Raw genomic sequence first — 13,793 nt, forward strand, 5'->3', positions numbered from 1 at the left:
AGTCTGCTTTTATTTCTTTGTGATTTTTTTCTCAACACGTTGAGTTCATATATAGCAGCTTTATTTGGAATTTAATTGTAAAAGGCGGTGTACATATCAAAGCGGAAAGTTTACATTAATTATTTGTTTCTTTCAGGACCGTTTTTAAAGTTACTCCTACGGCTCTAAACAGGTCAAGTACTTTTAAAACACTGGAAAAAGTCATGCATTGAAAATCGAACAATATAATAGACGCGACGACATAATCATAATGAGTGTGTGCGGCGCTGCTCGGTGCCGGTGGATCCAGACCCGCGGTGCTGTGAGTCTCAGGGTCCTTCAGCAGAACCGAACCGTCTGCACGACTGGAGCTCCTGAGAGTATCAGGGAGAAGCTGCAGGCTTTCCCGGGAGGATCCATCGATCTCCAGAAGCGACAGGAGTCCGGCATCGCGGTGCTCACTGTCAATAATCCAGCGCGCATGAACGCCTTCTCAGGTACTCGTGTTTACCCCACACATTTATGGCCAATTTATTTAGTTTGAGGACAGTTTATGGTGGAAATGGAACTTTTGGAATAAAATAGCAGAACCCGTTGACTTGCTAAGGATTTTCATACATATAATATGTCAAATATTATTTATCAAATAATAGCATTGGTTCCACTTTATGTAGGCTACTTAATATTTCAATAAAAAAAAATACATATCAGTTTATACATTGTACTAATATTTAATAAACACCTGTATGTATAATTACACTGTTGACCTTTCCCTGGGGAGAGTGGGGTGATTTGTGCCAGGGGGGAAGTAGTTCCACCCCTTGTTTCTGGAAAACCATAGAAGAAATTGGTCATGTGACCACATAATTTTGAAAAGCAATCACTTTTACTCATCCTCCAAAGAAGAGAGACACATGGCATGAGAGTTAAGCACATTTTAGTGCAAAAAACAGTTTTTTCCCTTTCAAAGTAAAATTTCTATGATTAAGGTTTTTTGATTGTAGTGTCTGACCAATTATAGACAAGATTGAAAACATTTCACACATGTTTTAGTGCTTTAGTAGGCTACACAATGAGTCTACACAGTTAGCATGATGTTAGCTCTTAACTGCTGGATCATGCTAGTTTTTCAAACTTGTGGGTCTGGGGTGATTTGTGCCAAAGGGCCTGGGTTAAGTTGTGCCAGATCCAGACCACCTAGACCTACATACTCACAGGGGATAATCTTGAGAAGTGAGGAGATGGGCATGCCTCATCATTGTTTGACTTAGGCCTGTCTGCTATTTGTTTAATTTAGCTAACACTGATTTCAGTTTTGAGTTTGCACTATGTTATGCACTATGTAAGAGAAGTTTTATTCCGTTTTTAAGTGGCCTATGTCACAATAGGATGTTTAGACCTAGTCACTTTATTCTTATACTGTATGTTACATAATTGACAGACAGCGCTATGTCAACAGGCATTTATTGCCAAAGCCTTTTTGCCTGAAATGATTCACAAATATCATATATTGTGTTGCTATGGTGCTCTAAATGGTTGCTAGGGCGTAGCTTGATAGCTTCACAATGATCCTGAGAGACTGATTGGTCGTCTGAGTAAAATGAGCCCGCCCCCTTGTCTCTATGACACTGTGATCCAGAGTTATGTTCAATACAAAATCCCTATGCAATTGACCATAGTAGGAAAAACGCATGCTATGGTATTCCAGGGTGACAATATCTAAATAAACCTTAAATGAGTAATTTTGTATTGAATTTATCTTGCTTTCATATAGCATTACGGTTCATAACATTAAAATGTTCTGTTTTACTTCAGAAATCACTGCCACAATTTACCCCAATGTATTCCCCCAAAGGCACAACTTCCCCCGCACCAGGGGCAAGTTGTGCCATGAGACCACTTTTTTCCCAAAAGCTATATTTCTGAAACAATTAATTTCAGATCCAAAGTTGTTGTTCTCAGGGATGCACCACATCCTGAAATATATGCACATCCTTAAGTTGAAGGCATTACTGCCATGGCCTCACTTTAAAGTCACTTTGAGTAAAAACTGGCACAACTCACCCCACTTTCCCCTAACCTAACCATGAAACCTTATGAAACCTACCCATACCACCAATAACCTTGACCGTTTCCCACCTCAATCAAAGTGATTTGCAATACAACATCAACACAAGTACATTGTACATACAATTTTATATGCACGTTCCTCGTTAAAGACACCTAATATAAAGTGTGATGATAGCATTTTATACAAATAGTATTTTGTTGATGTTTTGCATAATTTGACAAAATTAGTGTTTTATTGGAAATGATGCACAATAAAAATACTTTGTCCTTATATTATATTTGCCTTGAGTTTCTTCACGTCACATTCCACATACTTTACCTCAAACTTACAGTTTCCTTGCTAAACATGAAAAAAACTTCTTCTTTTTTTTTAAACCTTTAAAAAAAAACTTTTAACAGAATAGATTTTGAAATTTGCGACATTTGGTTTATGTCTCATTCTTGTTGTGAAATTGTGAGATGATAGTACTTCTTAACATTTAGTATTTCATGTTTTTGTTTTCTGAACAGTAATATTTTAAGAATGATTGGCTGGTTCTGAGACAAAAGTTAAAGTCTGCATGAAAGAGAAGATATGATAGTCTTTTCTTCCCTATTGTGAAACACTCTTGAAGAAATTCTTAACAAATTAAATCAAATACAGTTTTAGTTAGTTTTGTAAGATAGAAAAAATAGATTGATTTTGTCCGTGGGGAAGTGATTGGATGGTTGTGGTTTGCTATTGGTGGATCTCATGTGAGTGACAGGTTGCCCCGCCCTCGTCATCAGAGAAGAGATGTCGCTGCAAGAGGGAGGGGAAGTTATTTTGATTTAAAGATTACGAAGCATATGATTTAAAAAAAATAATGATGTGCACGGATAAATCATTTAGAATAAATACTGCAGTATTCCATAAAAAAATTGGATTTGTCAACTCCATTTTTGAGTTCATTGTGACTTTAAGATTGACAGTCTGGGACAAGAGTTAAACAATAAAATCTTTACATACAGTAAATACATCTGAAATGTAGCCCAAATAAATGATGTTAGCATGTTAAAAAAAGCAGGTTTAATGTGACCTTCATATAACGAAAAGGACATTCAAATGAGTTAGCTTGAAGGATTTCATTACGTGCTGTTTTCCCGCAGGCTGCATGATGCTTGAGCTGGAGCAGCGAGTGCATGACCTGGAGAGCTGGACAGAAGGGAAAGCTGTCATTGTGAAGGGAGCTGCTGGAAACTTCTGCTCCGGATCTGATCTCAACGCAGTCCGAGCGATAGCAAACCCACAGGTGAGAAGAGTTTAGCAGCTAAAGATCATACTGTCATTATACACTGCCTGGCCAAAAACAAAGTCGCTGTTTGGATTTAAATAGGCAAATACTTAAGAGTCTATGATTGGATCATTATTGCAGTAATTATTATGTTTCTAGCATGATATATGTTTGGCAACAGTTCTTCTAACCCTAACTGATGGAGTGTGTAGCTTTTCATTTCTTAAACCACCATGTAGGAAGACTCATCATAGCCATATTCCAGGATGACAAAGTCAAGATTCATCAGGCTTCAATTGGGAAAGAATGGTTGCGAGGAGCACAATATGGCCATGATGTGTCTTCCTACATGGATGTTTAAAGGGATCGTTCACCCAAAAATGAAAATTAGCCCATGATTTACTCACCCTGAAGCCATCCTAGGTGTATATGCCTTTCTTCTTTCAGACGAATACAATCAAAGTTATATTAAAACATGTCCTGGCTCTTCCAAGCTTTATAATGGTAGTGAATGGTTGTTTCTGTTTTGAAGTCCATAAAAGTGCATCTATCCATCATAAAAGTGCATCTATCCATCATAAAAGTGCATCTATCCATCATAAAAGTGCATCTATCCATGATAAAAGTGCATCTATCCATCATAAAGTGCATCTATCCATCATAAAAGTGCATCTATCCATGATAAAAGTGCATCTATCCATCATAAAATTGCATCTATCCATGATAAAAGTGCATCTATCCATCATAAAGTGCATCTATCTATCATAAAAGTGCATCTATCCATGATAAAAGTGCATCTATCCATCATAAAGTGCATCTATCCATTATAAAAGAGCATCTATCCATCATAAAGTGCATCTATCCATCATAAAAGTGCATCTATCCATCATAAAAGTGCATCTATCCATCATAAAGTGCATCTAGTATCCATTATAAAAGTGCATCTATCCATCATAAAGTGCATCTATCCATCATAAAAGTGCATCTATCCATCATAAAAGTGCATCTATCCATCATAAAGTGCATCTATCCATCATAAAAGTGCATCTATCCATCATAAAGTGCATCTATCCATCATAAAGTGCATCTATCCATCATAAAAGTGCATCTATCCATGATAAAAGTGCATCTATCCATCATAAAGTGCATCTATCCATCATAAAATTGCATCTATCCATGATAAAAGTGCATCTATCCATCATAAAGTGCATCTATCCATTATAAAAGTGCATCTATCCATCATAAAGTGCATCTATCTATCATAAAAGTGCATCTATCCATGATAAAAGTGCATCTATCCATCATAAAGTGCATCTATCTATCATAAAAGTGCATCTATCCATGATAAAAGTGCATCTATCCATCATAAAGTGCATCTATCCATTATAAAAGTGCATCTATCCATCATAAAGTGCATCTATCCATCATAAAAGTGCATCTATCCATCATAAAAGTGCATCTATCCATCATAAAGTGCATCTAGTATCCATTATAAAAGTGCATCTATCCATCATAAAGTGCATCTATCCATCATAAAAGTGCATCTATCCATCATAAAGTGCATCTATCCATCATAAAGTGCATCTAGTATCCATTATAAAAGTGCATCTATCCATCATAAAGTGCATCTAGTATCCATTATAAAAGTGCATCTATCCATCATAAAGTGCATCTATCCATCATAAAAGTGCATCTATCCATCATAAAAGTGCATCTATCCATCATAAAGTGTATCTATCTATAAAAGTGCATCTATCCATCATAAAGTGCATCTATCCATCATAAAGTGCATCTATCCATCATAAAAGTGCATCTATCCATGATAAAAGTGCATCTATCCATCATAAAGTGCATCTATCCATCATAAAATTGCATCTATCCATGATAAAAGTGCATCTATCCATCATAAAGTGCATCTATCCATTATAAAAGTGCATCTATCCATCATAAAGTGCATCTATCTATCATAAAAGTGCATCTATCCATGATAAAAGTGCATCTATCCATCATAAAGTGCATCTATCCATTATAAAAGTGCATCTATCCATCATAAAGTGCATCTATCCATCATAAAGTGCATCTATCCATCATAAAAGTGCATCTATCCATCATAAAGTGCATCTAGTATCCATTATAAAAGTGCATCATCCATCATAAAGTGCATCTATCCATCATAAAGTGCATCTATCCATTATAAAAGTGCATCATCCATCATAAAGTGCATCTATCCATCATAAAGTGCATCTATCCATTATAAAAGTGCATCATCCATCATAAAAGTGCATCTATCCATCATAAAGTGCATCTAGTATCATTTATAAAAGTGCATCATCCATCATAAAGTGCATCTATCCATCATAAAGTGCATCTATCCATTATAAAAGTGCATCATCCATCATAAAGTGCATCTATCCATCATAAAGTGCATCTATCCATTATAAAAGTGCATCATCCATCATAAAGTGTATCTATCCATAAAAGTGCTCCACACTGCTCTGGGGGGTTAATAAAAGCCTTCTGAAGCGAAGCGATGCATTTGTGTAAGAAAATTATTCATATTTAAAACTTTACAAACTGTATTCTCTAACTTCCGCTAACTGTTGTACGTGCGTTGACGAGAGACTGGCGTTCCAGCGTAAGACATAGGACGCGCCGGTGAGAATATGCTAGTTCTCGCAAGAACCAAGTTAATTTTAGACTTCTAATTCGTGACCGGGGTTTTGTTTTGCTCTATCCTCTGCTCTTCCGCATTCATCACTGGAATTTACGCTACGCCTGCGTCATACGTCATACGCTGGGACGCCAGTCTCTCGTGAACACGCGTACGACAGTTAGCAGATATAAAAATATATCATGCTAGAAACATAATAATCACTGCAAGAATGATCCAATCATAGACTCTTAAGCATTTGCCTATTTAAATCCAAACAGCGACTCTGGGAAGATATTGTAACTTTCAGAACTAAAAATGTCCCATTGAAAAAAAACATTCTATTATAAGTGGACCTCAGGGAAACTTACAAGAGCTTCTGTAGCCTACTGAAACATTGGGAAAACAAAACACCCAGTGTTTTCCAGTTGATGTAATGTTTGCTGTGTTTTTCAGGATGGCATGAGGATGTGTGAGTTCATGCAGAACACTCTAACACGACTCCTCAGGTTAGTGGGTCACGACTGGAAATATAGTTTTTGAACAAAATTTGCAGAAAGTAGAGGATCTTTGTTACACCGGGAAAAGGGTCTCCTGTCCTTCTTTTTGAAACATGCGTGTTTATGCAAGGGTGGTTTTCTACGTTGTAGAAACGTTACCGTGTTATCATCATGAAAATAAATAAAGATGTCATAGCTTTTTGCAGTTTGATCAAAAGGTGGCATGTTAAAAACTGTGGCTGTAATTACTCCCATTACTACGGTGGCCGAGAGAGCTCAACTGAAGAAAACGCATGCAAATAGAAAAACACCCGCAAATTAAGAAAACATCTTCATCAGTTGTGCTCCAAAATACTCACAACACAACTAAACACAGAAACATTATATATACTATACATTATATAAATTATAAATACATTATTTTCAGTGTCACATGACCCTTCAGAAATCATTCTAATATGCTGATTTGCTGCTCAAGAAACATTTCTGATTATTTTCAATGTTGAAAACAGCTGTGCTGCTTAATATTTTTGTGAAAACCATGATACACTACCATTCAAGAGCTTGGGGTAAGTAAAATAAAAAAAAAGTAAAAGAAATTAATACTCATTTACTTCAGCAAGGCAGCATTAAATTGATCAAAAGTGACAGTAAACCATTTATAATGTGATAAACTTCTACTTTCTATTCATCAAAGAATCCTGAAAAAAGTATCAGTTTCCACAAAAATGTTAAGCAGCAAGAACAAAGTTTACAAACATTGATAATAATAAGAGGCATTAATAATAATCGAGGACCAAATCAGTATATTGGAATATAAATGCAGCTTTCCTGCATCAGCGTTTACCACCAACGTTTTGGCACAATCCCAACAGTGCATAATGGGTTTTCAAATTGGTTTTGCAGTGCATTAGTGGATTGAAAAAGTGCATTCAATAATTTCTATATGGTTTTGGTACTCCGCTTCAATAGTGCACAGTGGGCATATAAGGGCAAATATGCAAATATATTTATTTTGCCCAAATAAGGGCATAGTGGGCATTTTTGGGCACAGTCTGTTATGCCTAGGATATGACCATTTAATTTGAAAACTGTGCAGATCCATGTCTTTTATCCAGCATTATTCCGCAGTGTGGCGTGTCCGAGCTAAACTCTGCTGTTTCAGGCAGGCTGCCGCTCATCTCCGTGGCTCTGGTGGAGGGAAGAGCGCTGGGCGGGGGGGCAGAACTCACCACTGCATGTGACTTCAGGTACACACAGTTTTTGACATTTTTAATTGTTTACACGGGTCATATTAGTTTATTTATTTACTCATTTATTCAAAGTGACTCAAAAGATGAGAATAACAAAACTTGGAATAACTAATTGCATAAATGTACACCCCCCTGAATTAATCACTTGCGTAATGTTCTCAATTACTGTTTTTTATTTCACTGAAATGAATGCACATACTATATTTTAGTTTGATTATATTATTTTGTGTTTTTAGGGGATTTTATGGGACTAAATTATATTTATGCAATAGTTATAATCAGTTTATTCACTTTTTGAGCACAGACCTGAAAATCAGTCATAAATCTTGAATGCTTTGGAGCACAGATTCAAGTTTGGTCTCTTTTTTAAAGACAACACTTGGCAGATTATTTCTGAAATGAAAAAAGTTTCAAAAAGTGAATTTGAAATGAGTCATACAAGTTTGTTTATTGTTATGAATCTCAAAAATACTCTTTTCAATGTTTATATAAAATATATTTTCCAAAACATCTTAATCATGTTTTCAGCTTTAAATCGGTATGATAATCAAAGCCATAAATCCAAATAAGTTGTGTTCCAAATTTAAGGTTGATACCTCAAATAAATGAGCGTTCAATGAGATTTTGTTTGGGCGCAGTACCAAAAGTTTCCACTTGGTGAAATTCGATTCCCATTCATTTCCAATGTGCTCATTTTTGACCGCAAACAATACAAGTGGGACTATTTTTTCAGGACCATTTAACTTTTTCGAATCATGTCCATGATTTGTGTGTGTGTTCACCTTTACCAAGTTTCGTACCATTCAGATGAAGTAAAAAATTCTTGCAATAACGTTCCAGATCTGTTAAATAGCAAGGGCATCTCCTGTGCTCTGCCCTCTTCAGGACGCCCCACAGGCTTTCTATAGGATTCAGCTCTGGGCCGATCCAAAACATTCATCTTTCTTTACTAAAGCCGTTCTTTTGTGTTTTAGATCAGTGTCACGCTGAAAGGTGAAAAGTATCTTCTTTGTTTTTTTTTAGCTTTCTAGCTTGATCTTTTTGCACCGTAGTGAGAGATTTGTATTCTGAAAGTTACAGTATGTTTTTATCAAGCAATATCTTGTCGGAATAGAACGTCACCATTTTATTTCCATTTCCAGGTTGATGACGTCCGATGGTGTAATCCAGTTTGTCCATAAGCATATGGGTTTGGTCCCTGGATGGGGAGGAGCTGCAAGACTAGTTGGTATTGTCGGCAGCCAGAACGCCCTGAAACTGCTGAGCGGGGCTGTAAAGGTGGATCCAGACTGTGGAAGACAGATGGGACTGGTGGATGAGGTGCTCCTCTGCTCTTCTGGAGAGGGAGAAACACTAACACACGCTGAGCAGTGGCTGAGGCCGTTCATCAAGGCTCCGGCTCCAGTGATCCAGGCGCTCAAGAAGGTGGTCGTCTCAGGAAGAGAGCTTCCCCTGGAACAAGCCCTTAAGACTGAGAGGAACGTGTTTGGGACAGTATGGGGCGGTCCCGCCAATCTCAAGGCTCTGGCTTTAAAACCGAAACATAAGTGATTGTAATCGTAACATTGAAACTGTTGCACAATTGCTTGAAGCGCTTTTCAGAAACGAAAAGTTTCTGGATTGTTTTGGAGAGTTCGTCAACTTGAACATGCACACATTAGTAAATAAATATCATCTTCCATCATCTTGTTTTGAAGTTTAAGGTTTTGTGATTTTTGGGAAGTATTGGAAGTATTTATACACATTCAAAAACTGTGCGGAATCTGTGAGTTTTGTTCGACTCCTCGTTACGTTTTGACTCGCACATTGGTCAGATTGTTAAATCACGCTTGCGGAATATTGTTCGTATACGCCCCTCTCTTAACCTTGGAGATGCTGAAACTGTTCTCCACGCGTTTATAACCTCCAGATTGGACTACTGTAACTCCTTATATAGTGGCTTACCCACCAAATACATCGCCTTCAAATGGTGCAAAACTCTGCTGCTCGAGCCCTTAGATATAATAAAAAATCTGCACATCACTCCCATCCTTTACCAACTTCACTGGCTTCCTGTGGTCAGTCACATCCAGTTTAAACTTTTAGTCTTAGTTTATTAAGCCTGTCCCCGCACCTCAATACCTTGCTGAGTTAGTGCAACCATATGTTCCTGCCCGTACCCAAGTATAAACTCTCTTCTGTGGGTGGTAGGGCTTTTAGTGTTATCGAAATTGATGTTTTCTCTGATTCTATAACTTATCATGTTAATTATTTGTGGTTATTTGTTGTCTCCATCTGCTTTTTTGCTTGATTGATTGTTATAATAAGCAGATTGCTTGTCTCTTTGTCTGTCAACTGTTTGTATTATTTTGGGAAGCGACAGTAAATTCTTGATCTATCTATCCATCCATCCATCCATCCATCCATATGGTGGCCTAGTCATGTTTGAGTACACGAAAATGAACAGATGCATGTTGTAAAAACATCAAGCATATTGCACTACTGATAAATTACTCAGACACCTAATTTACTGATATTATACTATACCTATTTAATGCTTGAATCACATTATTTAGTTAACTTAAACTTACCTCAGAGTTCACACACCTGCATGTCTCTTTAATTTAACCATTTGTCGTGTTAAGCCTCAGTCAGATCTGGACACTACAGTCCTTCAGTGTGTGTGAAGTAGATGATCACCATAAGATACTGACCGCTATCGTTCTTTATGGCAGCGCTTTTGGCGCAATGGGTTGCTGTTTTACACGGGTTAATCATTGATCGCTGACGTTACAGCGCGTGCTGTGTGTGTGTGTGTGTGTGTGTGTGAGAGAGTGTGTGTGGACACTGCAGTTTCTGCATCTCAGCTCTTCTGCCTGCGCCAGTCTGACCGCACCGCGAGGCTTTATTATTCCCACGCGTGGATTTCAGAGCGAATTCAGCGTGAAAGTGAGGCGTGTGTCCCGCGAATGCTTCTCTGACAGGACCGAGAGCTGCCAGCCGCACACACGGTAAATTTACCAGAGACATGTCCTTATTAACATTCCGTTAATGCCACATTCTTAGGGAGAGTGCGTGCTCTGCAGGTTTGAAGATGTTCTTAATGGACAGATGTTCTGTCTGGTCTGTTTTGCAGTGTTTTATTCAGGTGATGGATAGTGTCTTCAACGCTATACTGTACGCCCTATAATCAGAGATATTCTAAAAGTTATTAACCGCTCGAATTATAACTTGCTTAATTGTAACCGTTCAGTCTTGAGCATGTAAAGTCATGAAGTAAATGCATGAAGATACGTGTTTAATTTTAAATATAATTTCTGAAGTGTCTGTGTTGCTATCCATAGTGCGGATGATTTCACTTCTCACCAGTCAGAGGCAAAATTTGTAGGCTATTCTCAAATGTTTTTATTGTAATTTGGTATTGCTGTATTATGTTGTGATACACCCATGTTGCCTTCATGCATCAGCACATCTGCATCATAGATCCTGCAATTTTGTGTCATTTGGATCTTATAACACTTTTCACACTCTCATTTGCTGTGTTTGTCCACTAACAGTGTCCATCAGTGTACTTGCACCACAGGACAAATGTACAGTATTTTTGTACCGTCATGAATATAAGTCATCATCATTCATTCTGGGGTGGAAATAATGATAGTGGAAATGGCAATGTAAACATTTTCAGAATTCTTGCTAAGGCTTACTTCATAGCTTGCATTTTCTATATACTAACAGAATTAAATAATATTGAAATATCACAATTTTGCATAATTTGACTAAATTAGGCTACAGCTCGATTACAGAACTGTTGTGTCTTTGTTAAACAAGTGAAAACTGAAGAAAAGTCTCTGAATACATCAACCACTGAAAATTATACTATGCCTAATGCAATTCTATATGAGTGTAGAAGTAGAAATGCTCCTTAAATCCATAAAGTTTGAGCCTGAGTCCATCTCCTGTTGACAAAGAGGTGGATCAGTACTTCTGTCACTCTCTATCAAGTGTACAGTACATCATGCATCACTGTGCTACTGTATCTGCTGAGTACAGATGATGGAACTGTCATAACAGAGATTATAGCATAAGACATTTGATGACTCAGTCAACATCCATCCAATGGGTAGCTAGTAGGAAAAGTGTTCATGCTCTATATCAGACATCTGTGCATCTGCTATGTAGGGCCTACCTTATCTATAATTAGTAAGAACTATCTTTACACCATAGCTATCGTTTTCACGTTGACTGTGGTCCAGTAAGTAAATACTTGAAGTGTTAAGCGCAAGTGTTGGGGAAGGTTACTTTTAAAAGTAATGCATTACAATATAGTGTTACTTAGATACCCTTTAAGGAAAGTAATGCATACTTTTTCTCACCTGGGCTGGGCTGGGCAAATGTAGAGGCCCAAAAATGAAATGAATAAGCCTCAGGCTGAAGGAAATGTAAATTCACATCTGTACAGTAGAGGGCGCCGCTCTAACAAACCTTTCAGCTTCTGCCAGTCTGGATTGCAAAAGAGTAGGACACAGGAGAAGAAAGATCAACACTCTTATTTAAACAAAAAAAAAATAAACACAAATGTGATGCTATCTAAAGTAATTTTTGTTTATTAGTATGGTTGAATTGGATCATTGAAGCTTTGCAGCAAAGGCATTGGTTAATAAAGTGACATTAAATGCATAAAGTAGGCTATATTTGTATAATTTACATTTAATTATTGCAGGTTTGCATAATATTTTGAGTTTTCATTTCACTGTTTTTATTCTTCTTGAGAAATCTGTTCTGAAAATCCTGTCTGGCAAGTGCGCTTCCTATAATGTTAAACGGAGACGGTCTTTTGTGGCTGTTTGAACACATTCGACCACATGAGTGTTTACTCTACCAAAGCAATCGGATTGAGTGTGTTTTCGACTGCCTCTGGAAGTGGTTGAAAGTGGACAAGCTCAAAATGTTTTAGACCCCGTTTACACCCGTATTTAGCGTCGTCCACTTGTGATCCGATCGACCAAAAAGCATCTTAATATCAAGTGTAAACAGGGCCTCAGGGTACGTTTACACAGCAAGTATGTACTAAAAACTGAAACGTTTTTCATTTGCATTTTTCGCGTACAGACAACAACATTGTCAAAACGATCCCGCATACACAGATCTGTGAGAACGACTAAAAATGCTGTGTTATGCTGCCAGGCCAGTAGATGGCGACGTCACCGTTTTCACAAATTCGCGTGAATGAATGGCCAAAATGCATAAAAAGTTTTACGTTTTTAGTTGAAAACGTTGTCATGTAAACGGCCCCTTAGTCTAGAACTACAATAACCATCATGTTTACACAGCGCACACAAGGCCACTGTCCCAAATGGCACACTTCATAGGGCTTGTGGACTTACAATGGCTGCTGCGTGCGCGTGTCCGATAAGTCCATGAGACCTAGTGTGTCCCATTTGCTCTCGAGCGCCCCCTTCGCGGTTGATATGCATCCTCTATGCGCACTGTTAGAAACCCAACAGTCAAAGCGCCGTTACATCATTAAAGTGTGGACTCGTAGGAAGATTGCGAGTGCTTAGGGTGCCATTTGGGACAAGACCCTGCACTTACTCATGATTTCTCTCACCTTGGCGACAGGAGTCAATAAATTGGAAAACAAAGTGACTTGTTTTACTTATTTGAAAAAGTAACTTGTTATATTTTGTTGTGAATTTAAAAGAAATGCATTACTCGTTACCTGAAAAAATAATAACCTACATTAATTGTAATCGATGTACCCTCAACACTGTTAAGTGCTCACTGGAGGAACAAAGTTTGTGCAGAATAATCCATGGGAAGTTTGATCAATCTGTTGTTGTGTAACTGTGGCTTTCAACACAGTTTATACATTTTTGATTCACTGGAAAAAAAATGGCTTTGAAATAAATTTCACTCAGAAATTGCAAGTATATTTCACAAATTACAGTTAAGTAACAGTAAAGTAACATAGTTAAATATTAAATTCCTACAAAAGTTTGTTATGGCAACATCATGTACCATGTGATGTAAGGCTTGTTCATATTCAAAATAACCTATTATGAGTTCATTGTTCATTCAGAGAAGTGAACGTTTATTGCAGGAGTTGTGG

At 37.4% G+C, this 13,793-nt stretch overlaps 1 protein-coding gene across 2 annotated transcripts; it reads left to right on the plus strand.

Annotated features, from left to right (window-relative positions):
* Positions 1-125: 125 nt before the first annotated feature.
* echdc1 (enoyl CoA hydratase domain containing 1) lies at positions 126-9,391 on the plus strand. 2 transcript variants are annotated; one of them, XM_084384669.1, is made up of 5 exons: positions 126-476; positions 3,178-3,320; positions 6,409-6,461; positions 7,571-7,702; positions 8,848-9,391. In XM_084384669.1, the coding sequence occupies exons 1-5, from the start codon at positions 251-253 to the stop codon at positions 9,254-9,256; spliced, it is 963 nt and encodes a 320-aa protein (XP_084240795.1). In that variant the 5' UTR covers positions 126-250; the 3' UTR covers positions 9,257-9,391. The 2 variants fall into 2 exon arrangements, with proteins under 2 accessions (XP_084240795.1, XP_084240796.1); XM_084384670.1 differs by having other exon boundaries at positions 7,622-7,702.
* Positions 9,392-13,793: the final 4,402 nt, after the last annotated feature.

This window comes from Rutilus rutilus (assembly GCF_951802725.1).
Source record: "Rutilus rutilus genome assembly, chromosome: 17".
NCBI lineage: Eukaryota > Metazoa > Chordata > Actinopteri > Cypriniformes > Leuciscidae > Rutilus > Rutilus rutilus.

Coding starts and splice junctions, on each gene's coding strand:
- echdc1 (XM_084384669.1), top strand. CDS start 251: ATGAGTGTGTGCGGCGCTGCTCGGTGCCGGTGGATCCAGACCCGCGGT. Junction 477..3,177: donor GCGCATGAACGCCTTCTCAG/GTACTCGTGTTT, acceptor GTTTTCCCGCAG/GCTGCATGATGCTTGAGCTG. Junction 6,462..7,570: donor ACTCTAACACGACTCCTCAG/GTTAGTGGGTCA, acceptor TCTTTTATCCAG/CATTATTCCGCAGTGTGGCG.